Source organism: Cucumis sativus, chromosome 5 (genome assembly GCF_000004075.3).
Source record: "Cucumis sativus cultivar 9930 chromosome 5, Cucumber_9930_V3, whole genome shotgun sequence".
Classification (NCBI taxonomy): domain Eukaryota; kingdom Viridiplantae; phylum Streptophyta; class Magnoliopsida; order Cucurbitales; family Cucurbitaceae; genus Cucumis; species Cucumis sativus.
Window position 1 is genome coordinate 2,299,023 of NC_026659.2, and position 27,323 is coordinate 2,326,345.

General features: G+C 27.8%; 2 protein-coding genes across 2 annotated transcripts; one reads left to right on the plus strand and one right to left on the minus strand.

The window, feature by feature from the left end:
* Positions 1 to 1,489: 1,489 nt before the first annotated feature.
* On the minus strand, positions 1,490 to 2,976 carry LOC101209716 (AT-hook motif nuclear-localized protein 22). The gene has a single exon (XM_004147517.3). The coding sequence runs from the start codon at positions 2,673 to 2,675 to the stop codon at positions 1,764 to 1,766; it is 912 nt and encodes a 303-aa protein (XP_004147565.2). The 5' UTR covers positions 2,676 to 2,976; the 3' UTR covers positions 1,490 to 1,763.
* An 18,401-nt stretch (positions 2,977 to 21,377) lies between these two features.
* Positions 21,378 to 23,608, plus strand: LOC101219266 (protein DETOXIFICATION 56). Its single transcript, XM_004147557.3, has one exon. The coding sequence runs from the start codon at positions 21,710 to 21,712 to the stop codon at positions 23,171 to 23,173; it is 1,464 nt and encodes a 487-aa protein (XP_004147605.1). The 5' UTR covers positions 21,378 to 21,709; the 3' UTR covers positions 23,174 to 23,608.
* Positions 23,609 to 27,323: the final 3,715 nt, after the last annotated feature.

Below are 27,323 nucleotides of genomic sequence, written 5' to 3' on the forward strand. Positions count from 1 at the left end.
TTACAGCTGAAAATCAAATAATTAGCCTATTAGTGAATCTGAGTATATTGCTAGCTCAACCATTGTTGAATTGAAAAAAAAAATCTATCTTTTAAACTTTGAGAAGTAACAATTTAGTCTCTAAACTTTGATCCGTAACAATTTAGTCCCTAAACTTTCAATTTTATAACAATTTTAGTCTTTGACCTTTAAAACTTGTAATATTTTAGTCTTAGTGAGAAAATTTAATGAGATTTCTTGCCCAAATTAAAGAAATTATTAAATTAATTAATTTTATAAAATGAAATAAATAAAATGTTTACATCATAAAAGAGTAAAACTTGACATCAAATTTGATGAATTTTGTTTAGATTGAAAACTAAGTTGTCACCTACCAAAGTTTAAAGACTAAATTAATACAGAATTGATTTAGTCTAATATTACTTTCACTTGGAAACTTTGAACCAAAGTGTTATTTAACCTACGGATGATGTAAAGTAAATTTATACAAGATTTGAGTAAAGTGAAGAGAAGAAAGCTAAGTTAATGGTTAAAAACTGGTAAGAATAGTTGAAAAACCCATGTATATGATCTAAATAAACACAAAATTACTAACTAAAATTGTAATATTATGATTCAATCTCCCTTGAGAGGAAATAGAAATAATAAAAGTATATTTGAAAATGATCGTGAGATATTAAAAATTCAACAGAACCCAAGAGAATCAATGTGATCTCTCCATATTTTGAGCCGGCAAGAGTATAGGAACTTGTGCAAACTAAACAAATAAAAGTAATTTTTTCAAATTAAACATCTATATAATTATTGCCTATTTTTTTTAATAATAATAATAAAACAAAACAAAACAAAATAAAGTTTCCACATTTTGGAGGAAGAACCATAATTTCACAAAAATTAAACACAACAACTCTTAATTCTGATACCAAAGTTTGAAAGCTTTCCATTACAAAGAATAATCTCTGTCTGTAACTAAAAATGAAGGAAACAGAAAAGAGATTATTATTGTTGTTGTTGTTTTGATGAATGGGAATTGTAAATTTTGCCTCGAGAAAGAGCTTTGGCTCTGGAATCTCAACATTTGCACGTGTCCAATACTTTCATTTGTCTCTCCACTAATAATTCATAAAAACCCATTCTTTCATTCAATTCATTCCAAATACTTCACTTACCATCTTGCCTTCCCTTCAATTTAATCCACTTTTTTTTTTTTTCTTTTTTTGTATCCTGAAACCTAGCCATTCTTTGACTTTCATCAGCTCATGATCCATGAGGGACGGGGAAATTAAAAATAAATAAAACACACCTCATAATTCAACCAAATTTATATCATTTTGGCTTCTGATTTCAGCTACCTACAAAAGTTTTCATTTTTCCATCATGGGTATTTCAGAAACAAGCCAACAATATGTTGTATAGAAGAAAAAATATGTAAAATTTAATGTAGCAAATATTAAATTGGAGGTGAAGGAATAATTAATAATAATCATAATTCACATCTACAAAAAAAACAAGTAGTAATTAATATGATAAATTTGACATGTAATCTAATTTGATTACCAACTAAGATCAAGAAATATCCTGAAAATTATGAAAGAAAAACAAGCTTGTGGAAATAGAAAAATAATTGGAAAAAAAGAAGAAAAGAAAAAAAACAAACCCCAAATTAATTAATAATCTCCATGGCTGAGTGGCTAAGCTAAAGAAACAACTCAAAAGGATATGGAATTTTTTCTTTCTTTTTTTTTTTTTTTGAGAGTGGTGGGTTAGTAGGGAGGACGGGCAGTTGCCCAATACGGTGATTCCGACGGTGGCATTTGAATTGAATTCAAGAGATTCGGAGGCAAACCGTGAAATAACGGCGCATTCCCATCGTTAAGTAGTTGCTGCTGTTGTTGTTGATTCTGTTGCTGTTGTTGATGATGTGCCGTTTGCGCCGTTATTTGTGACTGCCCAACTTCATCCGGTGATCCAATTCCCCCGCCGCCTTGCAGCGACGGAAGCTGTGGTTGATCGTCTTCCTCCAATGGAAGCCGTTCATACGCCGCGTTACTAAAGGAAGCAGCCATAATAACGACAGGACCAGAAGCGATCAAAGTACCAACAACGCTACCACCGACGACTTGCCCTTGACCACCAGCGAGATAAATAGTCAAAGTAGTAGCCGCTGGAGGAGCAGGAGGAGGAAGAAACGAGCCGGCAAGAGATAAGATCTCGAAGCGGCCATGTAAGTTGACAATTGCACCGGGGGAAGCGGGTTGACGGAGAGTAACGTTTGTAACCGTACCAGTACCACTCATAATACAAACACCACGTTGACGACGTCTAGCGAAGGTAGCGACGCTATCGACGATGTCACAGCCATCGGTGACTTCGATGACGTGAGTACGGAGAGCGTTGGCGCTGTCGCGAGTAATGATAATGGGGGGTTTAGGTTTGTTTTTGGATCCAGCAGGGCGTCCTCTAGGGCGACGAGTGATTTCTCCGTCGGGGGTGGGGTCGCCAGCGGAGTTGGGGTTGGAGTTGTTGGTGTCGTCATCACGGTCGCGTTTGAGACGGGTGGTGGTGGTGCTATGTTCTTCTTCGGAATTGTTGTTGTTGGTGTTGGTGTGGAATGGATGTTGTTGGAGATGGAAATCACGGGTGTGGAAAGGAGGGGGAAGGGAGTGGGAATCCATATGGGAATTGAATTCCAAAGATTTGGAGTTTTAGTTTTATTAGAAGAAGAGAAGCATAGAAATTTGAAGGAATTTGGGGGAAGAAATTTTGTGGGGTTGGATTTGTTGAAGATTTGGAAGAGAAGAAGGAAGGAAAGAGAGAGAGTGATATATTTGTGGGTTAGGGTTAGATGAGGGGAGAAAATAGATGGGAGATGGGTTGGGATTCGTTAGAGCTGCGTGCTTATGCCTATGGGCGGTGCCATGGGTCCCTCTCTCTCTCTCCCTCCCTCATCACTTCTCTTCTAATATACCCTTCTTTACTTTCTCTCTCTAATATAATCAACTTCTAAATCCATTCTAACTTTGTGTTAAAATGAGTATATATAAAAACTAAACTAACCATAGAGCTTCCTTGATTTCACATGGACATCTACCATCTTTGATAACTCCTTCTATACTTATTGTTGGTGAATTTGGATTTGATGCAGGGTTAGTCAATCAATCATCTTATCAAATATAATCATCACTTATAGGATTAGGAAAAACTCATATCATTATTATATATATCCTAAAAATAAATGGTAAACTTCAATATCCTATCACACTCCCTGTAAATATATATAAATTCTGTACTCCAACTTGATTTAGGTGTGCAACTCAAAACTTGTATTTTTTTTTTTTACTTCTTCTTATTATTATTTTCATTCTTGGGTAGGTCTTTCTTTCTTAAATTACAAATTTACTTATCATGTGAAGGACAAACGTGTTCCTTTTTTGTCCAAAATATTTAATAACTAAAATTTTTTAAGTTCTTGAAGACGTTGATTTCCATATCACAACAATAGATATCATGAGATGACGATTAAATAAGAAATGATATCAATAAATAAATAACTTTGGTTTATCCATCCCGCTCTAATCACAATATCGTCCAACACAAACAAGTATTGAAAGATTGAGTGATAATTGAGTGTAATCTTGGCTAGTGGCTAGATTTATCTTCATGCATGAATCCTCTTCATTCATTTCTAACACAAACAAGTATTAAAAGATGAAGGGATAAAAGTATTACTTTTCCTAGAAAAAAAAATCATCGTTTGACAATTTTTAATTGGATGCTTGAACAAAATTTATAAAGATAAATATAATTTTCTTCAAAAATATTTTTAAAAAATAAATAGGAAGAGTTTTTCTCGTAACAAACTATAATAAAACAATTAAGTGTAATACATAGAAATGAACTACGAAAATGTTGATTTGTTGATTTTACGATGGATTGTTTTAAAATTTGGAGTACTTTTGTCACCTTCATTGCTAGGAGTGCATTTAGTTTAATTTTGAAAAATAATATTTAGTAAAATAGTAGTTGAATTTTTTTTTTTGAAGTTAACCACTTTCTGAAAATAAAAATAAAAATGATATTATTTTTAAAATATATGTTTTTTCACTAGTCAATCTAAATATATATGTCCTAAATGCACCAATAATTTTTTTAATCCCTTCTCTACTTTTCTTTCAATTTATAAAATGAATGTTTTTATAATTATTCTAACCATAAAAAAGCTGTTTTCTTTAAGGAAAATTTACACAGTTTTGTCTCCCCATTTGGAGGCTTCTAAATAAATTTCTAAAACTTTTGTGATTTTAATTTATCTATCCAATACTCCTTTTATTTTTAAAATAATTTGGAATGATTCTCGTTAAATAACTATTTCAACTTTTTGTTTTAAAAGAATACTTCTATATATCTTTTGATTTATTGTTTTCTTGTAAGAATATTTTTAATTTTCAAATAAAATATTTGAAAACTTGTTAAAAGATCGGTTTTTAAAATTTTATTTTTTTGGTTTTTCGAATTTCACGAACCATTTAAATGTGCATGAGATGGGATGAAGATTAATGTTAAGAAATTGAGAGAAAATTACAAACACAACTTTGAAAAACTAAACCATCCCATCAAATAATAAGATTTTCTTTGTTATGTTGTACATATCTATTTTTATTTAAAGTTTGCTTGAGTGTAATTTGAAATATTAAAATTATTTTTTAAGTATAAGAATTAAAAATATATAGAAAGCTTTATACTATTTTTTAAAAAAAAAAACATGGAAACTGAATTTATCATATTTAATATTTTTTCATGGAAAATAAGACTATATGTTTAGGTCAGCATCTAATGTATTTAATTTGTTACATATTTGATTTACAATTTTGAAATGTTTCTCAAAGGAATTAGTAGATTAATCTAATTATAATTATAAATATAGAGTCAAAGAGAGAAAGCAAGGATTTGTTTATTATAAATATATTTTCATATCTTGGTTTTAAAATAACTTCCAATTCAAGCATTTATACAAAAATATATTTTCAATATAATGCTTATATCTTACATTTTCAAAAACATATTTTAAATAATAAATTTATTTTTTGCACACCAAAAGTGATTGTATCAAACTATAAATAAATGTGTTTATTTACTTAAATACTAATTTTAAGATTTTTTTTATTAATTACTTTAAGAGTCATTTTTGGATAATGATCACCTAATTATTTTACAAAAGATGGTTTTTGAATTAATATAAGTTTTTCTCCAACTTATCTATTAAGAATTTTATTAGAACAATTTTGATAATCTAAAATCACCAAATAAACATTAATAAACACTTTTCATGGGTGGTTATCAAAAATCCAATTTTATTTAAAAAGCATTCTTCTCAAAGTTTTTCAAACATACTAAACAATCTCTTTTCAAAAAGCAATTTCTTAAACAAGTTAGATATTATTTCCTTTCACTATATCTTCTCTTTTGATCCATTTATTTTCTCACCAACTCTTTTCATTTCTTTTTTTTACTTGATCTTCTATTCAGAAATATTTGTCGAAACTTTTGTGAATTTTCTTCTCTACATTTATAAACTGTTTATTACATAAATCTTGTGAATCTTAACCTAACACGTTTTTTCACTATAATGGTTTGTGTGAATACTAACTATTTAAAAGATACTTAGAATAAAACTTAATTAAAAGACATTTTAACTATTTCTATGACTATGGATATAAGTCATTGAATTACTAATATTTCAAAATGGACAGTATAAACTTAGGCGTGAATTGAATTATATATATATACACAGTGAATTGAACCTTAAAATTACTAAACAACAAGAATGTAATAATTTAACAAAAATAAAATTAATCCTCATAAATTGAAAAAAGGCTGCCACAGTTTACAGATTATTGTAGTTTTATTGGTTAATTAATTCTAAGCTAATTTAATCTAAATGCAAATTGACATGCTCCACATCCTAGTAGCTTTCCATCATCACGAATATATTTATTCTATATGTGAGATTATGAAATTCAATTCATTCCTAATCATACTATGGTCAAAGTTACAAGAGATTTCTTATATATATATATATATATATATATATATATGTATGTATATATTTCTTTTTGTTGGATTGAATCTGGTTAAGTACTTAAAAGTACTTCTACATTTATATATCTAAATTATTTAGGTAAAAACGGATTTCAAAGAGATGAGTTTGGCAATAATATAGTTAATCCATATCCCTCCCTCTCTCTCTCTCTCTCTCTCTCTCTCTCTCTCCATAATCGACTTTTTTGGAAAATTAAAAATTGCTCTCTAAGCTAATTGTCTCCTAGAATTTTGTTCATTTTAACTTTATGTCTCTTCCTTCCAATTAGATTGAAGACACATGCTCATTAAATATGATTTTTTTTTCTTTAATCTTTAACTAATCTAAAAGAATAATAGTACTTTTCTTTTCTTCTAAAGAATAGATAAGTTCAATTTTATGACCTCAAATTTCTTAATGTAAGAGATTCAAAGTTGATTAAATCACCCAATACCAATATAATGTTTGAGATGGTAATTAATGTTTAATATATATGAATTGAAATACATGAAGCAACCAAATTAAGTAGCTAGGTAGAAGTAAATGTACAGTAGAAAGTAATGAATTTATATGATATGAACAATATTGAATTAAAATATATGAGCATGTAATAGTAAAATAATAAATATATTTTGTCCTTATCCAAAAGCAAAAGTCGTCTTATAAAATGTTAAAGCTTCAAAGTCGCTGCCACTAATGTAGCATTGAAGCTAATGTTCTCCACATACAAAACTCCATCATTTGGGTTGACACGTAAGTTAAATATTGTGGAATATTGAGGAAATTTTGTAATTTTATATATAAATTCATAGCATTTCTTTTTTTCCTTTTTTTTTTTTTTGTTTGAATTAGGGAGAAGAAGAAAAAGAGCATCACATGGGTACAATTAAGTTACAACACGATCATGTTTTCAAAGAAAATGACAGAAAACACGTGCAACTAATGTGAAGAATTCAAGAGGCACGTGATGCTTCTTACCTCTTACATATATACATATGTATGTATATATTATTTTTCTTAACTTAAATTTAATTCTAATCCATATTTTACCTCCTTATTACTTTAAACTCTTCAAGACCATATGTAGACTTGTTTCTGTAAGTTATGATGTTAATTAATAAGGTTATTTAAAATGTCAATGATTATATATATATACATTACTTGCTTGACCTAATGAATCAAGATTTGATAAGATATGAATAAAATGATACAAACAAAGTAGATTAGTTTTATAAAATAAAACCATATAGACTTTTTGTTAAGAAGCATGACAAGTGTCGTGTAGATTTTTTTTCTTTTTTTTACTTTGAAACAAACATATGAATCAGGTAGTCGATGTAGTCGAAAGATGCATAGCTCAAATGACATTAAAAAATGTATTATCAAAACTTTAATGCAAAAAGTTTGATCCTCTTTATGTATTGTTTTTTAAAAAAGATAGTTGGTGTACGGACTAAAATTTTAGCTTAAAATGCATTCAAAAAATAAATAACTTATTAGATTCTTAGGCTTTATTTGTATCAAATTAGTCTACTTTGAGGTATGATAACCTGTGACAAATCAACCCTTTTTATCCTAATAAGTGATCCATGTAAAATAAGGAAGGATGTTAAATACCAATGACTTATTAAAATCAAAGTCAATGATAATTTCAATTATATAAGTAACCAGTAGTTAGGCTTTTATAAAGGTATCACTTGTAAAATAAAGTAACATGAAAAATATTATAGAATAGAAATAAAATGAGAATTTTAATAGTTAGCTAGGAAGAGATATTAAATTTTTTCAGTAAGTTATGGCATATTTGAAAACGTTTTCGTTTCTTGTTCTATGTTTCTTTTTTTGAAAGAAAAAAACAAAAAATGAGACTACGTTTAATAACACTATTTTTGTTTTCTTGTTTCTAGAGAAAAAGAAACGCAAACATAAATTATCGAAATTTGTTTAATAATTGTTTTTCTTTCTCGTTTTTTTTTTCTGAACTTTTTTACTTATTTTTTAGTTTGCATTAATTTAATTATGAAAAATTATATAGAATTCATAAAAATATGAAATAATAATTATTATTATTATAAACTTTAGCATTATCCAATACATATAATTTTTATTAATGATAGGTTAGTTAAATTTTGATTTGAAATATTATTTGTGAGTCAATTTATTTCTTTTTAAATCGATTCAAATTATGTAAATATTTCGTAGTTGTAAAATATAAAAGATAGCCTAAATAATTATCTTAGTAAAAGTAATTAAATAATGTAAAATTCTAATTAATTTCAATTATACTAAAAATAATAATTTTAAAATTAAAATAACATATAAAAATGCATATTGCAAATTTTGAAAACTGAAATTAAAATTTAAATAAACATATTCATAATTTAAATTTGTAATAGTCTTTACAAGTATAGAAATGAAATTAAAGAAAAAAAGATTAAAATGTAATCCAATAATTTTATTAATCAAAGTTATGACATTTGTTTTTCTCAAAATTATGATTGGATTCTTATCTTACAATTATATTGAAAAATAAAAAGTGAGATGTTTTTACACATTTATTTATGAAAGGTTTTGGAAGAACAATAATCTTTTATATAAAGAAAAAAAACTTTAAATGGTTCTTTTATCTTTTGGATGAGGATATTATTTTGTAAGTGCGAAATTTAAACTTTAACGTTATTTTGTGAAGGTAAAATTTAAATTTAAAACTTTAAAATACATTTAATGGTGGTAGTTTTGAAGTCTTAAAAATATTTGGAAGTTTAAATTAGACTTTGTCATTTGTATAGACTTTTATTCAACTCTCAATCAAATTTTATTTATAGTTTATTATGTTTATTTAAATAATACAATATTTAGAAGGATTGTTCAGATCTCGATAACAAACTCATCTGATCATTCAATTAATTACTTGATAATTAGGATCTAAGTTTTGACAGTATATTCTTATTTTAAATAATATATTCTCTTGAGCATCAATTTGATTCTATGTAGATTCTTTTTTCTATTTTCTTTTTTAATACTTAGACAAATAATTTTCAAACTAATTTTCATGCTTTTCCCTCTCAAACTATATGACAACTGAATGTTGTCCAACACATCACCTACCTCATCTTAATTAATCAACTTTAAAGCATAAGATCTAACATTTTCACTCCTCAAATTGTCAAAAAGAAAAAGTTAGTTTAGTGACGATTGGTATTGTTGATACGAAAAAATTTGAGGTAAAAAATGCAACTAATCTAATTCACGTGACACCAACAATAAATTTGTTTGAAGAGGAAAAAAAATATGACTTGTATAAAAGAGAAAATTTGCACGTACGACAATGTATACCCTTTGATGCTTTAGTAAGTCAAAGGTGAAAAAAAAATCAAAAGTTGAGGAGTTTAAGAGATGATTCAAGTTACTTGGAGTTTCTCTCATGCATTATCTCCTTTGACAATTCGATTATCTCCCTAATTTGATAAAATAATTTGTGGTTTGATCGGATTGAAAGTGAGTGGGGGCATCCCTCGTATGTTACTTGGACTTCTTAACTTTGGAGGTTGAGAGCAAAGAAGATCGTCTTATCTCTCTTTGCGTGGCTAGCATGTCTTGTCTCGGCCTAACACTTTTTTGACTTCACTTCAATCGAGTTTCATCTTTTTTATTTATTTACTAGATTTATTATTTTAATGGAAAAGTAGCTACAATAGAAGCATAGGTACCATTTATTTTCTCACATTTGAAACAATTTATCATCTTGAAATAAGTTGTAATAAAAAAGAGGAAGGATATGAGGGAAATTAAAGAGGGGGGGAGAGATAAAAGATTGAAAAAATGATCTGCTCCCACGTTAAGACCGAGTCAAAGCCACTGGGCACAAACAACACAACACACACACACTCACTCCTTTAACGCTATTTTTCTTTCTTATTATTATTAAATCACTTGGGTCCACACCCTATTTCTGCCACGTGTATTCTCCCCCGTTTCTTTCGGGTCTATTTCACGATAACCGGAATCACCCCCTACTCCCCTCCCTTTTCTTTATACGAAAATATAACTATGATGATGCATGCCCTTCGTTTTCTTCCTATTTAAGGCATTTATATATATATATATATTATTTCCATCCTTTTTTCTTTTTTTCTTTTCCAACTTTAATTTAATATTTTCACCAGCAATTAATTATTCAAAATATAGCATTATCTATTCTGATTTATATATGCACACCCAAAGAAAGATAAAAGATTTTATGTACAATACCTTTTTTGAGCTTTGAGATTATAAAGCAATGTATCTAGGATCTATAAACTTTAATATGTCACGCCTATTCATTCATTTTTAATCAGCATGCTTCAGGGAGCTTCACTTTTAAGTTTTAGACACCATTTATGTAAGATCAAATGTAGGGCAGTGAAGGGGATAAATGTAGTGGATCAATCAATTAATTTCATTAATAAAAATAAATGTAGTCAATGTTAATTGTTAAAAGAAATAAGGAGAAAAAGACAAATGAAGCATAAAATGAAATGAAATAATTTAAAGGCAAAGCCAACTGGTTTTGGAATTTGAAGAGAATCTAAATTTGGTTGATAAAAGTCATACACTTTTTAATATGTCATGGCTGTAGTTTGTCGTCTCTACAATTTTTTCTAAAATTAATACCAAATTGTTAATTTTTTTCCTATTATTAATTAGAATGATTACAGAAACAACATAATTCTTAAAATTAAAGTTGATATTTTCATAGAAAATAATTTTTAGTTTTTGGTTCTTTTTATATACACGAATGAAAATTTATTAAGAAAAGAGAGAGAGAAAGGAAGGGTTTGAGTTTGACCGTATAATCCAGAGTGTTGGGGGAGGTAAAGACGCGTGGGTTGCGCTGACAAACGCATCCCTCGGCTATCCCTTCAAATCTTTACTAATTAACCAAACCTTTATTTTCAATTTTGCGTTAATTAAGTCTTTTTTTTTTCTTTTTTTTTTTTAATGATCCTCACTATATATATATTTACTTAGTCTTAAATTATGTTGAATAGGTTTTTACCAATATGAACTTATCAAACACATAGGTAAAAAGCTATTTATACTCTCACTTATTTTTAAAACTTTTCTTATAAATACTAAATCTAAACACAAAAACATACTTTACAACTTCAAATTATGGTTTTACAAATCAGTTCTAAAATTATCATTTATCAATTAAGACTCTGTAGTAATTGCAAATTAGAAGTTGAGTAGGCCACTTGAAATTCTTTAACCATTGGCTTTATTAAATTTACTTATTGCTTAAAACAAACAAAGAACGTAATATAAAAGTCAAGACAGCTACATATATTTGTTCGAAATCATCAAAATTGACAGGAAATTAGGGAAAGGAAACATCGATGTTACAGAAAGATAATGACAGTTTAAAGGTCATACATTTAATCTTAAAACTATACATTTTATTGTTATATATTCTAATACATCAACAACAAGGTCAATCTTATTCTTATCATTTTGTTCAATCTCATTCTTATCATTTTGTTTTCATACCATTTACTAATATATTAGCTTATCAACACTACTTTAATTCATCTCTTTATTTTGTTATTTTATAATATTCTTTTCAAAATCCAACCAAATTTTTAGAGTTATAAAACATGTGGATTAATTTTTGGATAATTGTTTTAAACCAACACTAATTAACGTTAATAGATATACATTTTGCCATTCTTATCTTTTTTCTGTTTTTAGAATTCACTCTTAATTCATTTGAAAAAATTAAAATCCATTCCAGAAATGGTGAGAAAATACTTGTGAGCGAAATAATCTTTGAGTTCAAGGTAACGAGAAACATTCAAATATATTATCATAAATATGAATTTAAATTTCAACTGATAGACATATCATTCCTTCCCGATTCTTGAAATATATGCAAATCTCCCTGAAAACTATTGGTTAGTATATTTGAGTTTAATATTTCTTTAGCTATTAATTTGGATTAATCAATGTTAAAATTATCTTTCTTTAAGGCTATAAAATAGTCACTTCAGGGTTTGTGATAGGAAGTGAGATATGAATTTCAGTGATATTTGATTATGAACTTTAAATATATCTTGCTTTTTCATAAATTATGATTAAACTAATTATCACTCCTTAGACTTCTTCATAATGACTAACAGGTAAGATTAAATTAGGTATATACTAAATTGAAAAAAAAAAAAAAAACAAACATTATGTGTTTTCCTTTTTGCTTTGACTTTAAATTTTTATAGAAGTATAAAGGAAGAGGAGGGAAGAATAATTAAAGGGGGAAAAAGGTAGTAAATGAACCAAAACCTAAAGGTGTTTATTAGGACAAAATCATTTAGGTCATGTAGGGGCAAACTTCCATTCTTTGATAAGGAAATGATGGCCACCCCATATTTAATTAACTCAATTTTCAACCTTTGTAGCCTCAATTTAAGGATTATAAAACAATGGGTTAGTTATAAAGTATATATAAATTAATTATTCTTTTAGTTTGTACCTCACTAATCATCGAGTTGTTACATATTAACTAGTCATCAGTTTTTAATCAATATTAATAAAGGGACAACTAATTATATAGTTTGAAATATTATTATAACTTAAATTGCTATTTCCTCAAAAAAAAAAAAAAAAAGATAATTGTTAGGTAGTCTTAAAATTTCTATTCTGCTTGTTATATTATACTATCAATAATATATTTCAAACAAACTATAAATACTTTTATAATGGAAAATAATTTGAGAAAATTTGGAAACAGATAAGAGAGGAAGGAGGTATTTAAAGTACTTTTAGAATTTAGACGAAGCATTTAAATATTTTTCTTCCCAATGTGCTTAGGGAAAAGTGTTCCACACTCGGCAACAAAGTTTTCAGAAGGTGTTCCAAATTCCTTTTAAATTTTGTTTTATCCATCTATAATGTTTATAAAAAATATAGAATATTTATCTATCTGTATGTGATTATTTCTTTTAATTATTTTATTTTAAGAAAGGTAGGATTTAATAGACATAAAATTCAATAATATAATTAAGAGGCAGCCAATTGAAAATTGGCATAGTTAAGAAAATACATCCACACGTACCATATTTTCCCCTACTTCTAAGTTCCTTTTCGTTATTGTCAATTTGTCTGTTTTCTTCATCCAAATATTTATCAACATATCTCTAATTTATAAAACGTAAAATAATAATCTAAAAAGATTGAGGCAGGGGTTTACATAATTTTTTGTAAGAGAGGAGTAATAAATGAATAGAGATGAGTAGCAGAATGTATGTGCAATAAATAGAGAGGAAGTAGTGAGGCTCCATTGGCAAGGCAATAGAGTGGTGGTGAAAAAAGTTGAAGGATTCAAGAAAAAGGAAAAGGGTAGGGTGATGATATTAATTAATACAAATGTAGAAAATGAAAATAAAAAGACATCGAAGAAGATGAATTAAGATGAGGATGATGGGGTAAGGAAACTGTCACAGCAATGATGAAAGTGACACACAAAATTATAAAAAAACAATATTTATACATATTTTAAAACCATGTCTTAATCAACTAAATTAATAAATTAATTAAATGGAGAGGTTTTTAGAGCCAATAATAATTTAAAAAGATTAAAATAAAAAGGTGGAGAGGGAAGAAATTAAAGAAGGTGGCCATGTGAGAGGCAACAATAATATGCCTCGAATCTGGGATGCTTTCTCTAACTCTCTCTTCTCTATTTCCACCTAATTTTGCTTATTTCAAGACAATATATATATACATATAAAATTCAAAATGAATATAATTGATGATGGTGCCATGGGGGTTTGAGTTTTATAGGTAGACGACAATGGAAGATGAAGAAACCCACATGATTTCATTTTAAGAATCTTTTGTATTATTTTAATTAAACATCTTAACTTTGGCTTCCTATTGGTTCAACAAACCTCATCCTTATCAGTTGACTACTTATTACTTATTAACTTATTACAGTAATTTGTTTTCTTGGAACATTATTATAAGTTAATACATTTATATTATATCATCAACTTTTTTAATTATACCTCAATATAATTTATTTTAAATATATATATATATAGTTTTGTTCATTTTTTAAACAACAAAACCAAATTTCAGTTTGCTAAACCATTTTGAAGTGTAGGTTTTCAAGTTTTTTAAAATTTTGGTACAAAGTATATAATTAAAAAGAAAAAAAGAAAATTAAAGTTTTTCTGTTGCTTAATTTTCAAAGAATACATTTTAAATAAAAATAAATGGTTTCTAATTAGAACCCCAAGTTTTGTGTTATTTGTTTTTCTTTTCAGAAACAATTATTAATGTAGTATTTTGTCAATTTTGTTTACTACAAAAAAACCATACTATATATCTTTTAATAAAATATAACGTAAAAGTTTTTGAAAATTTTCCTTTAAATTTTGTATATTTTTAGTTTAATATTTCTAAAAACAATTAAATGATTGTTCAAGAATGTTTATGGTTTTTTTCTGTCCGATGAAAAAAAAATATAAGAAATAACGAACTATCATCGATATATATATATAAATATTCATTTACACTCAAACTATAGGGTTGTATCAATTTAAACCCTAAATTTATAATTATATTGATTTAAACCTTGAATTTTAAGAGTTGTATCAATTTAAACCTTAAATTTTTATAAGTGTCAATTTATACCATGAATTTACATTATTGTATCAATTTAAACCGACCCTCCATAGTGTTTTATTTAGATACACTTGTGAAAAATTCAGGGTTTAAATTGATATATTTATGTAAGTGTGGTGTATAATTTGATACATTTGTAAAAGATCATGGTTTGAATTGATACAACTATTAGTTTGAGATTTAAATTCATTCAACCCCAAAGCTTAAGGTTTAAATTGATACAATCCCTATAGTTCAAGGTGCAAATTGATATTTTTGTGTCCTTTTTATATAACACAAGGTATGCTATGTTGGAAACAAATATCGATTGTTGTTGAGTTGTGATGAACTGCTACCTTTAAAGTAAAATTTGACTCGACTTTGATACTAAATTGCATATATCAATTGCTCCCAAAATTAACCTAACTTTTCAACTCAAGTATGTCCTCGACGGAGTATGATTGAAATCAACAAAAATATTATTTAGAAAGAAAAACAAAAACAAAAAATAAAAGTTTTGAAAGGGAGAAGTAAAACTACTAAACACCCATAAAAAATTCTATGAAGAATAATAATTTTATATGAAAATATAGTTTTAGATCTACAACGGTTAGCATATTAAAACATAACATTATAACCATAAAAGGGTTAAAATATTTGTAGCGATTCAAATGACAACAATAATTATTATTATCATATTTTCTATTAGAAACATTAACTATAAATCATTACCGTAATAGTATTCCTACCATGCTAGATTCAAATTTTTTACTTGTTTTTTTTTTCGAACCTGTATGAATATTGTGGTATGAAAAAACAATTTTTGTTTTTTTAAAAGTTTCTTGGTATTTTTCCTCTAATAAAACCCTAATTGTATCATATAATTACATGGACATACATGTTATTCTTTCCCATTTCTACTTTTAATTAAAAGATATATGAATTTGCTATAGATAACAAAGAAAAATTAAATCCCATGTTTTCAAAATGAAATCATATTGTTTACTCTAAAAACTTTCATATCAATTAATAAATAAATAAATAAATAAATATATTAATTATCTGTGTTGTTCTTAATTTACAGAACTCTAACAAAAACCAAATGAATTTATGTTTAATAATGTAATTAAAAGAGAATATGGGTACCCAAAATCCAAATTCCTTTAATATATATATGGATCTCCCATCTTGGGGGATGCCCCTTTCGTTTTCCAAATATTATTTAAAATTTTATAGCATTTACACACATAAAGCAAATATAGAAATTATCAAATCAATTATTTAATAATGATTTGATTGTTTAACTTACAAAAACTAAAACTTTAATTAATTAATTAGTTAACCTTGAAAGTTCCAAAATACTGTTTAAGATAAGATAACATTTCATTCTTTGTACGTTTGGATTTTGGGGATAAAGAAAAAGGAAATCTATAAATTAAAGGGTTTGAAAAAGGAAATGTTATTTACAAGCAGACATTGGAAATTTTAATCTAATTGTACGGACACCCAACAAGAAAAAAATAAAATTAATAACACACACAACCAACAAAAACTACAATATTTGTAAATCTCATCAAAATCATTTTGTCTATGTTGATTCTCAATTAAAAAAAGACTACTCTTTTTTTAAAAAAAATAAAACTAGAGTTTCTTTTCTAGGAATATATTAAGCGATTAAAAAAACCTCTAATGTATAATAATAATAATAATCATCATCTCTCTTTATGTTGGATATCATAAATTTATCACAACTAGAGAGAGAAAGAAAGAGATTTAATTGTGGGGGTGACAAATTTTATAATTTGAGCCAAGTATGAAACTTATATAAATATATAAAGTTTTTAGCATATGTATGTATATATATATATATATATATATATATATATATATATATATATATATATATATATATATATATATATATATATTAATAGATTGTAGGTTCTCCAAACTCGGAGGAAGGATTAGAGTTCATTGTTTATGTGCATATAAATAATGATTTAATCTCTTCAACTTCCCTTAACAATCATGGGAACTTTTTAAAAAAAAAAAAAAAAGAATAGGATTAAATTGTTTTTGTTTTGAGTATTTATTTTGGGATAGTGACATTACAAAATACTCTGACAAATTTGTAAGGTGCCATTTAAGTAAAAGGTAACAATAAATTGAGATTTTTGTATGATGGATTCATGATTGAGAATATCTCGATTGGATCAATAACTTATTTGTATGAAACTGAAATTAAAATATGTGAGTTCATATCAATATTTCATTTGATAATATATGGGATGAAGAGATCCAACCTCAAACTTTGAGTTGGGTTAAATAAATTCATACTAAACTTGAGTTAGGGAGATGAGGAGTTCTCTGATCTTAGAGATGCAGTTAACATGTTGTGTTAAATTGAAGGAGAGCCCAAATGTCATTTGATTTGGGCTTACTGTCTTGAAAGACCAATACCTTTTGGGCTTTAAACTCATCCGTTGAGCTCTTTTTAGCATGGCCCATGCCCATCGTGGTTGGTTTTTGTTAGGTTTATTGATCACTGGGATAAAAAAATAATAATAAAGGTAGGAGCAACGATTGCACCAAAAAAAAACAAAATTTTGAGGAATGATGAAAAAGAAATTGGAAAAAAATCTTTATAATAAAAAAAGGAAAAAAGAAAAAAAGAGAATAAAAGAAAAAAGAGAAAAAGAGAAAAAGAGAGAAAGAAAAAGAAGCATATGATGTTGAGGGTATGCAAAGTGGAGATGATCAGGAGATGGTGTTGATTAGCATAACATAAAAGAAAAAACATCTCTATCTTCCTTCCAAATTATTACAATATTTTAAGCTCTTTTGTTTTTAATCTAATTTATTGGTTGAGCAATGGGGAGAGATTGTGCAACTGTTGATTATAATAAGGAGGGATTTGGACACCCATAATGGAATTGAAACGCATTGTGATATAATCCAAAATTCATGTTTGCATTGATCATTTTGAACTCAAATTGTAATATCAAATTTATTTCGTTTGTTGCCAGGATACACCCTTTAAAAATAGTTCAAGACAAACAAATGGTAAGTAAATAATAAGTGGTAAAAGATGCCGTAATAATAGTGATGCACCATCAAGTATCGAATCCAAACTTTGAATTCTAAACGTTACAGTAGACAATAGTTATAAAATATAAATAGAGTTAATGGAAATGGGAAAAAAATGGAGTTGTAATTCTATTGATTATGAAGCTACCCACTAAAGAAGCATCAATAGAGGGCAATTAAAAGTATTATTTGGCCCTGACTAATTCTATTGTTATGAAGCCAATCCCAATTATTTGAAAGCAAATGGGTTTGGTTATAAAATGTCATTTAAAAAAAAAAGTGGCTTCATATCTATCATTTTCATTTTAAAAAAGTTTAAAGAAAGTAGATTCCTCAACCTTCTTTTAAAAACTAGGCATAGAATATTTGTGTGTGGGGAACATTTTCTTCTTCATTCTTTTTTTTTTTGTTGGTTCATCTTTAATAATCTTCTTGAAATTTAATTATTGAGAAGTGTACACACAATATTATCAATTATAAATCACACCCTAAATTTTGATCTAATTAGCAACATTTTGATGTTACATTTCCATACTATATTATTTTATATTATGTTTCTTAAAAATGGAAAATAATTTTTATCCCAAACCATGTGATAATCAAGTTCTAATCCTTTTATCCTATAATCTAAATATTACATTTAGAACATCATTTCTCTACATGACCAAATATTGTTCACACTTTTAGAATTAAAATTTGATGCTAAAATTAAGAGGAGTTCTCATATTTTAATGACATTATTATTATATTTGGTAGGTTTTTTAGATTCTGGTTTAGACTGTAATTTAAAATTTGTTTTTCAAAACAAAAGAACTCATTAGAAAACAAAATCAAATTCTTCTATTTTTTAACTATATTTTAAAACACATTCGATTACGTTCTAATAGAAAAATTTGAAAATTTAAATCAAGTGTGAATACAAACCAAAACAAACTTTTAACCATTTAAACTGACTTAAATAAATAACAATCAAATTAAAAATAAATTAAACAACAAGTTGGATGAATTTTAAATTTTGTATTTTTAGGAGTGTGTAATACACCTTAAATTTATATCAAATAGATGAAATAATTTTATTTGTTTTTATGAATATTTCAATAACCTATTAAACAAAAACTAAAAGTTGATTAGAGAACACTTTTAAAATTAATTACTGAAAAAAGAAAAATTATAGTTATAACTGAAAAGGATTTTAATTACAAATTATTGTTTAATCTCTCACAATAAAATCGTTGTTTGTTCCTTAACAAAGGAGGAAAGAGCAAAACAAAAACGAAAAGAAACATCTTCTGAACTTTCACTCTTTTTTTGTTTTGTCTACATTTTTCTAACTTCCTTTCCTATACTTTAATTTCATTTGGCCATGGAAGTAATTTATTTAATCAATTAAAAAACTCTATATTCCCTCTCTTTCTTCTTGCCTTGGATGCCTAATTTTCATAATATGTATTCCTTTATATCATATAACTATACCAAACCAAATATTCTTCTCTTTAAAATAACTATATAGATATTTCTAGTAAACTTCGTACGGATAAGTAGGGAAAAAAGCTACCATTTTATTCTTTTGAATGTCGTGTTGCATTATAGGTTACGTAAAGCAACCAATATAAATGTAACTAAATGGAATTTCTTTTCTCACCTATACTTAAACCTAATTCAATACGTATCATATATAAATAGATATGGCGCATTAATATTTCTTGTCATTTTGTCTATCTTTTTGTCATCATTCATCCCATGTTTAAAATCGCAAAATTACCATTTTGTTTTCCTACATAAAAAATATCAAATTTTTAATTTTTAATTCAATAATTATTTGAACTAGATAAAATTTTATTGTAAAACCTAAGATTGATTAGAAAAGAATAGGCCTATAGATATATTATTATTAATTTATATGTATGTGTGAGTGTGTGGGCGTTTGAGAGATTAGTGGTGAATCATAGAGAATGATATAAAATATGGTAAGTGGGATTAGGGTGAAAAGCATCATAACTCTCCTAAATGGGTAACCAAGTGGGATTGGCAATGGGGTCTCACTCAAGAGAAAAAGAGGGACATCAAAAGATTGTGTTTAAATATATAATCATATTATTAAACTATTGCTCTCCCATGCCTTTTCATTTTAGATAAGCTTTGTTGAACTTCATTGGAATTTTTGTTTATCTTTTACCAAGTGTTGGTTTTAGAGTTAAAAGATTTAATGCTTTAGCTCTAGTAAAAACTCAACAGTGTTACTCTTTTTTATATATATACAATAACAAATTAATCGCATTACCTAAACAGGTTTCTAATTAAGAACAAAAAATAATATGCATACTTTTATTTTACTTTAATAATATATACTTTGAAAGATGAGATTCAAAATTTTAATCTTTTGATTAAAAACTTAAAGATGTTTATTTTAAAATTGTCGTTTAAAAGTTTATCAAACTAAAAAAAATCATATGATATGATGTAATAAATTAAGAGATAAATAACAACTTAAACATATAAGTCAAATATAAACTAATTTTATTAGTTGGATTAGATAGGGATGGAATTAGTATAAATAACAAATCACAACACTTATTCTTTAAGCATATTTGTAGAATTAAAGTTTGTTTATATGGTGTGCATCCTCAAACTTCCAAATACAAAAATTAAAAAAAAAAAAAAGGAAGAAAAGGAAGAACAGCAAAAATTCTCATAAAACATAAACAATAATAAAATGGTTCAAAGTTTTAATCTAACGAGACAATACACTTCCATGGTCTCAAGGAATTAAAAGACAACAAAATTTAGGATTCATTTTGAGTATAAATTCTCAAGATTTCGTGAGAAGACCTTAAATAATATTCGTTACTTATATATCTACGATCATTTCATTATTTAAAAACATAAAAATTTGTTTGTACCGATCATAATAATCTTTTTCTTAATGGTGAGTGCAACCACAAATCATTTTTATGGAGTGTACTTAGTGTTACCTATATATCTAGGTTTAGATCATAAGATATAATGATAAATGTTTTCTTACATAACTATGATCACTTCACTTCTTTTTCTAACAGATTTGAGACATTATTTGCATTTCTAAAATAATATGTGTTGGTTTAAGTTGACAAATCTAAATACAATCAGGAAGTAAATCCAAAAGTAGGAATCAGTCAAGAAACTATAAACCAAAATAATAAAAGAAATTAAGATCATTAAATTGGAGGAGGAAGAAGATAATAGATACTTATGAATTTAAGTATGTATACAAAAATTAGGACCATCTTGATTGTAGGGCATTTCTGTTTTAATAATTTAAGCAAAAGAAAAAAAAAAAGAAAATTAAAGTATGATGTATATTTACTTTGCCTTCCCCTGTCCATCAATCATATAGTTTTGGATTTTTCAACTTTTTCGAGTTGGAATACTTTTATCAAAGACATCTTTTGTATAATTAAAAAGAGTTTAATTTCATAAAATAAAAATAAATAAACTTAACCCACACACATATTCCCTTAAATATTGTTGAAAATTTTATACGTTAACAATTTCTAAAAGGTTAGATTCATTGAAAGAGTAGTGATTTGAATTTATGTTTCAGAATTGAAGAATTTCCTCAATCTTTTTCTTTTGCATGCATCACACTTACACAAAGCCTTATTATTGAGCCAATCCTTTGCATTATTTCCTTTGCCTTTACCACTAGTGCTCTATATATATTTAGTGTGAAAAAAAGAGACCCAATCATCTTTACATCTATATCATATACACATTCTTCTTTTTAATTCACTAAAGTTCAATCAAGAGTATCTCGATCACCTCAACTAAATCTCCATCTTAGCCAGGCCTTACAAATTAAGTTACAAAAACCACTCAACAACAAAACTCTTCCCTCAATTCAAAAAAGAAAAACAAAAAGAATCGATGTCTGTAACTGTATCTTCTTCAACCTTGGAATCTGGATCAAGCCCAAGAATTACGAAATGGGTTTCAAAAGATTTCATCAACTCCATTATTTCCGAGCTGAAATTACAAAGAGGCATCGCTCTTCCACTCGTCGCTATGAACTTAACATGGTTTGTAAAGATAGCCATTACCACCGCTTTCCTTGGCCGTCTCGGCGATCTTCCATTAGCCGCCGGAACACTCGGTTTCACCTTCGCAAATGTCACTGGCTTTTCCGTTTTGAATGGTCTCTGTTGTGCCATGGAGCCCATTTGCGGTCAAGCCTTCGGCGCCAAGAACTTCCAACTCCTTCACAAAACTCTGTTCATGTCCATCTTCCTTTTACTCCTCGCTACACTTCCAATTTCATTCCTCTGGCTCAACGTCGACACAATCTTGATCCATTTCGGTCAACAAAAAGACCTTTCAATCGCCGCTAAAACCTATCTTTTCTATCTCCTCCCTGATTTGTTAATCACTTCATTCCTCTGCCCATTGAAATCTTATCTCAGTTCACAAACAGAGACCCTCCCGATCATGTTGTCCTCTGCTCTGGCTTTGGCCCTTCATGTACCCATCAACCTTTTTCTTGCTAAATCCAAGGGATTGATTGGGGTTTCAATAGCGATTTGGGTAACAGATTTTGTAGCAATGATTTCATTAGCGATTTACGTTTGGTTGAAACAAAGTATGAGTAATAATGAAGAAGGTGGGGGGTGGTTTGATCAAACTGTTCAAGATTGGGTTCGCCTATTGAAGCTTTCAGGTCCGTGTTGCTTAACCACCTGTCTTGAATGGTGGTGTTACGAGATTCTGATACTTCTCACCGGCCGTCTTCCCAATGCTAAACAAGCCGTAGGGACTATAGCTATAGTATTAAACTTCGATTATTTGCTTTACTCTGTTATGTTATCGTTAGCCACGTGTGCTTCGGCGCGTGTGTCGAACGAGTTGGGTCGGAACAGTGAGTTGGCGGCGAGGTGGTCGGCGGGGGTATCGGTGGTGGGGAGTGTGGTGGTTGGATTGATGGGGGCGGCGGCGATGGTGGCAGGGAGAGGGGAATGGGGGAGGATTTTTACTAGAGATGAAGGGGTTGTGAGAATGGTGAAGAAGATGCTGGTTTTGATGGCTGCGATTGAGGTGGTGAATTTTCCGGTGGCGGTTTGCGGCGGAGTAGTGAGAGGAGTGGGGAAGCCGTTGATGGGGTTGGGTGCGAGTCTTGGTGGGTTCTATGGAGTGGCTTTGCCTTTGGGGATGGTGTTGGGGTTTAAAGTTGGGGTTGGGCTTGGTGGGCTTTTGATTGGGTTCTTGGTTGGAGTGTTTGTGTGTTTGATTTTGTTAATGGTTTTTGTTTGGAGGATTGATTGGGGGAAAGAAGCTCAAAGGGCTCAGCTTATGGCTAAAGATGGAGAGATTGTTGTTGTTGATAATGTAAAAACATGAGGTTAGAAATAAGCTCATTTGTTCTATGTTGTACTAAAGATCTAATGGAAGTTATACAGACGTGGACTTTGGAAAAGGGTATCAAGGAGGTTGCATAGTGACGGTTTCTAAATTTAAACTTGAAATTTGAGAAACCTTTCTATAAACGTGTCGGTTGAGTCTAATCTATGTAATGAAGGATAAGACAAGAGCTAGAAAGAAATTTCTCATTACTCAGACAAGTTTCGAAAGAGATGGTAGAGTTTTAGAACTTCACTTGAATCTAGCTCTAGCTCCATCCCACTAAGGGATTTTGACATTCCACTCCATGTATGACTCTTTCAAACCATCACTATAGTTTTAGCTTCAAACTTACACTTAACGACTGTGATGGACATAACTGTAATCTTTGAAAATTGTTGAGAAATTTACGTTGAAGAACTCACATTTCTTATAGATGAGCTACTCCTTTCGTTGTTAATTGATATGAGATGAAGTTTCTTGTTATCTAATAAAAATCACTTAGCCATTTCAACTTCTAATAATCCACCTCTTACCCATCCCATCTTAGATCTTCGTAACAAGGCCACTATCAACATTAAGTTTTCAAAAGAAAAAAATTGTCCCAAAATCATTGAACTTACTTCATCATGAACTCTTCGTTAAGATTAAAGACAAAACTCGGAAACATGGAGTATAACCTTATCATTGCACATGAATTAATTAAATGTGTAGTTCTATTTTACACATGTGAGTGTATGAGTCCCGAAACAAAATGTGGAGTAATTTGCTATGAACAAATATTTAGGCCCAAAGGAGAAAAGTCACTAGCTACCCTCTTGGCCCAAAGGTTACCTACTTAGTACTTCATCATGTATGAAGTTAATATTTAAATATAGCTATATTTGCAACTTTTTTTTTTTTTTTAATGTTGTTATATATACCAACGTCCTCAATATCTATCATCTACGCTTAAAATATAATATTTAAATACAAACCTACGTAAAAGAAAAGAAAAACGTAACTCTACGTACAAATGAGAAATTTCTAAACAAAATCTAACATTCAAAAATTACATTATATCTTAAGAGAAAAAACAAGACATAAAATTACGGTATCTTTGAAAAATAAAAAACTTATACCAAGACACGTTAACAACTAGATAGAGGTAAATACCCACGACCAACAAAAGTGAAAGAAAATAAAGAATCAAATTAGAGCATCAAATCTTAAATAGAACCTTTAGAATAGAAATCTTAAATCGATAAAAAGAAAAATACTTAGGTGCTTACTAAGCTACACCACATAAAAAAAGACTTGCGGAAGACCGTTATATTGACAATCTTTCATTTCTTTTAATTTTTTTTCCCACTTGTATTCTAAACAAAGAAAATAAATTAAAATGAAATGAACATAAGATTTTCACAATCATATAAAAGTTTGATAGAAACTATGACGTCATGTTAAATGACAAACATGGAGGAGAAGTACTTAAATGATGATTAAAATATTGAAATTTAAATTTGTTTTAATTAATTTATATTAGCTAAGGTGGTGTTAGAGCAGGTTTAGAGTGAGGAAATGTAAGCATGATGTATAAAACACTATACACTTCAGTTTAATAAATTATTCCCAAAATTAAAGTAGAACTTTGCTTCAAATGAAATTTAATTAAAACTCAAGATATTAAAAAGTTTCACATCTCCCTTTAATAGGATTATTGGATTTAACTTGTTTTAGTTCTATTATAATACACCAAACTAAATTCCATCCAGTCTCTAAATATATAATAGTCAATAGGTCTTCATATATAGTATTTAAATAGGGAGGTTTAGATTCCGTACATAATATTTTTTAATTTTAAAGTGTAGGAGATTTGTTAAATTTTTTAGAATCATTGTAAATAACGGAATATTTATCCACCATAGGGAGCAACAAACTTCTATCAATATTTATTAATATTACTAAGTCTGTTGGTACGGAAATAAATATAAACTTTGATTGTATTTATAAATATTTTAAATCATTTTATTATACTTGAAATCACTCTTCTAATAAATAAAAAATTGATCTTATCCATAATTAAAGAAAAGTAAATCTAGAAAAGGAATCATATCCTAAAATAAATATTCCTCAAAGAAGTATATTGTTGTGAGTTTTTTAGGCTCTACCCCTTCCTTTTTTATGTATAATTATCATACGATTAGACAAGAAAATAAAATTTGCATACAATAAAATTATGGTAAGTAATAAGTAGCAAGTTGTAAGAGTACTATCCATAAAATATGTGTTGATGTGAAAACATTTTATGATTTATTGATTGTTGATTTCATTAATGTATAATTAATATGTTAATGACATGAAAATGATATTGGACTTATACTATAATATTTATGTTATTGAGAAAACATAGAAGTATACAAGTAAGCAAGAAACCCTTCCTATATTTATATAATTATTATATGTTATTTTTAACTTTCATCCTTCTACCATATAGTTTTTTTGACTTTGACTTTCATCTGGAAATGTTTTGTATTTACTTATATAGCCATGGTTTTTTTTCTTCTAAGAGTAGTATTTGGACGACGCACTCTAATAACTATTTGATTTTTTAAAATTAAATTTATAATCATTTATTATCTATTTTAAAGAGTATTTTTTTTAAAAAAATAACAACAAAGTCAAGTTTTGAAAACTAAAATTTGTAATTTTTAAAGTTCGTTCGATAATGTTTAGGTATTTTTTTTTTTTAAATTAAGTCCAAGACGCATTTTTCATCCATAAATTTTGTACTTTGTTATCTATTCTCTTCCAATACTTTAAAATGTCAAATCAAGTTTTGAAAACTCAAACAAGTAGCTTTTAAAAACTTGCTTTTGTTTTTTTAAATATGGGTAAGAATTCAATTATTTTACTTAAGATGAAATATATAGTAAGAAATTGAAGAAAAATACTCCTAACTTTTAAAATAAAAAACAAAAAACAAAATTGTTATCAAACATAAGTCAATAAAAACTTGTTTTGTTTTTTAAATTTGGTAAAAAAATTCAGTGTGTTTTACTAGAAAAGATAAAAACCACGATAACAAAGTTGTAAAAGAAAAACAAACAACTACGACCTCATTTGATAACCTTGAAAACTAACCTTCAAGATTATAAATCTCACCATTGTACATAAATTTTTATGGTTTTTTTCGCTCTCAATTAACAATTAATGTTTTAAGAAACTAAACCAAATTTAGAAACATTACAAAATACACAGTTTCCATCTATATATAATTTGACTAGAAAAGCTAATGCTTAATGAACAAAATTTAAAACCATAGCTAAAAACTTACAACAAAACAAGCACAAATATTATAAAAAAGATTATATGTTAATGGACTATCAATATAATTATTCCTTACTTGGAATGATATCAAAAAAAGAAGAAAAAGAAGAAGTAAAGGGGGAATGATATTATGATATGTCTTAGTTTAGTTGGATTTTATCTCTCACCCAATCGAGTAGATTCCATCTCCTATAAAAACATGTAACACATGTATATATATTATATTAAAGAGAAAATTTGACTTAGAAAAAAAGAAAGTAAAATAGAATCCCCAACCAAAGCTTTTAAACCACTTGAGAATCTTCTTTATTAAACACTGCCCAATTTGTCAACATCAAACACAAAAATGAATAAGGAGCCATTTCTTGGTTTAGTCTTATCCAACTTCATTTAATTCCCTTTAACAAAAAGTTGATACATACCCACTTAAACACTATTTCAAATACCTACCTCTAACTTTTATTAATTTCGACTATGCATAAACAACAATAGCCTCTCTATAATTTCTTTTTCAATAATGAGTCGATAGCTATTATAATTATTCGTTTTTCTTTTCAAACAAGTTTTACAATAATTCTTGAAATTCCTCGAAGATTTTGCACTGGCGCTAATTAGTCCTACGTATTGAAGTTTAATCTGTGAAAATACCATGAAATGTTTGAGTGTGGAAAAAGTTAAAATATATATCATTCAACTTAATTAGTTGTGTCTCTAAAAAAAACTTAAACAAGCGAATAATTATCATAGTAGAAACTTGTAAGTGTTGAATATCATGAATGAGCATATTAGTTGATTCCATATCTAAACAACATTGAACACATGTGTATATTACAATAAAGTT

What these genes read in the sequence shown, in the direction of transcription:
- LOC101209716 (XM_004147517.3), bottom strand. Translation starts at nt 2,675, where the DNA reads ATGGATTCCCACTCCCTTCCCCCTCCTTTCCACACCCGTGATTTCCAT.
- LOC101219266 (XM_004147557.3), top strand. Translation starts at nt 21,710, where the DNA reads ATGTCTGTAACTGTATCTTCTTCAACCTTGGAATCTGGATCAAGCCCA.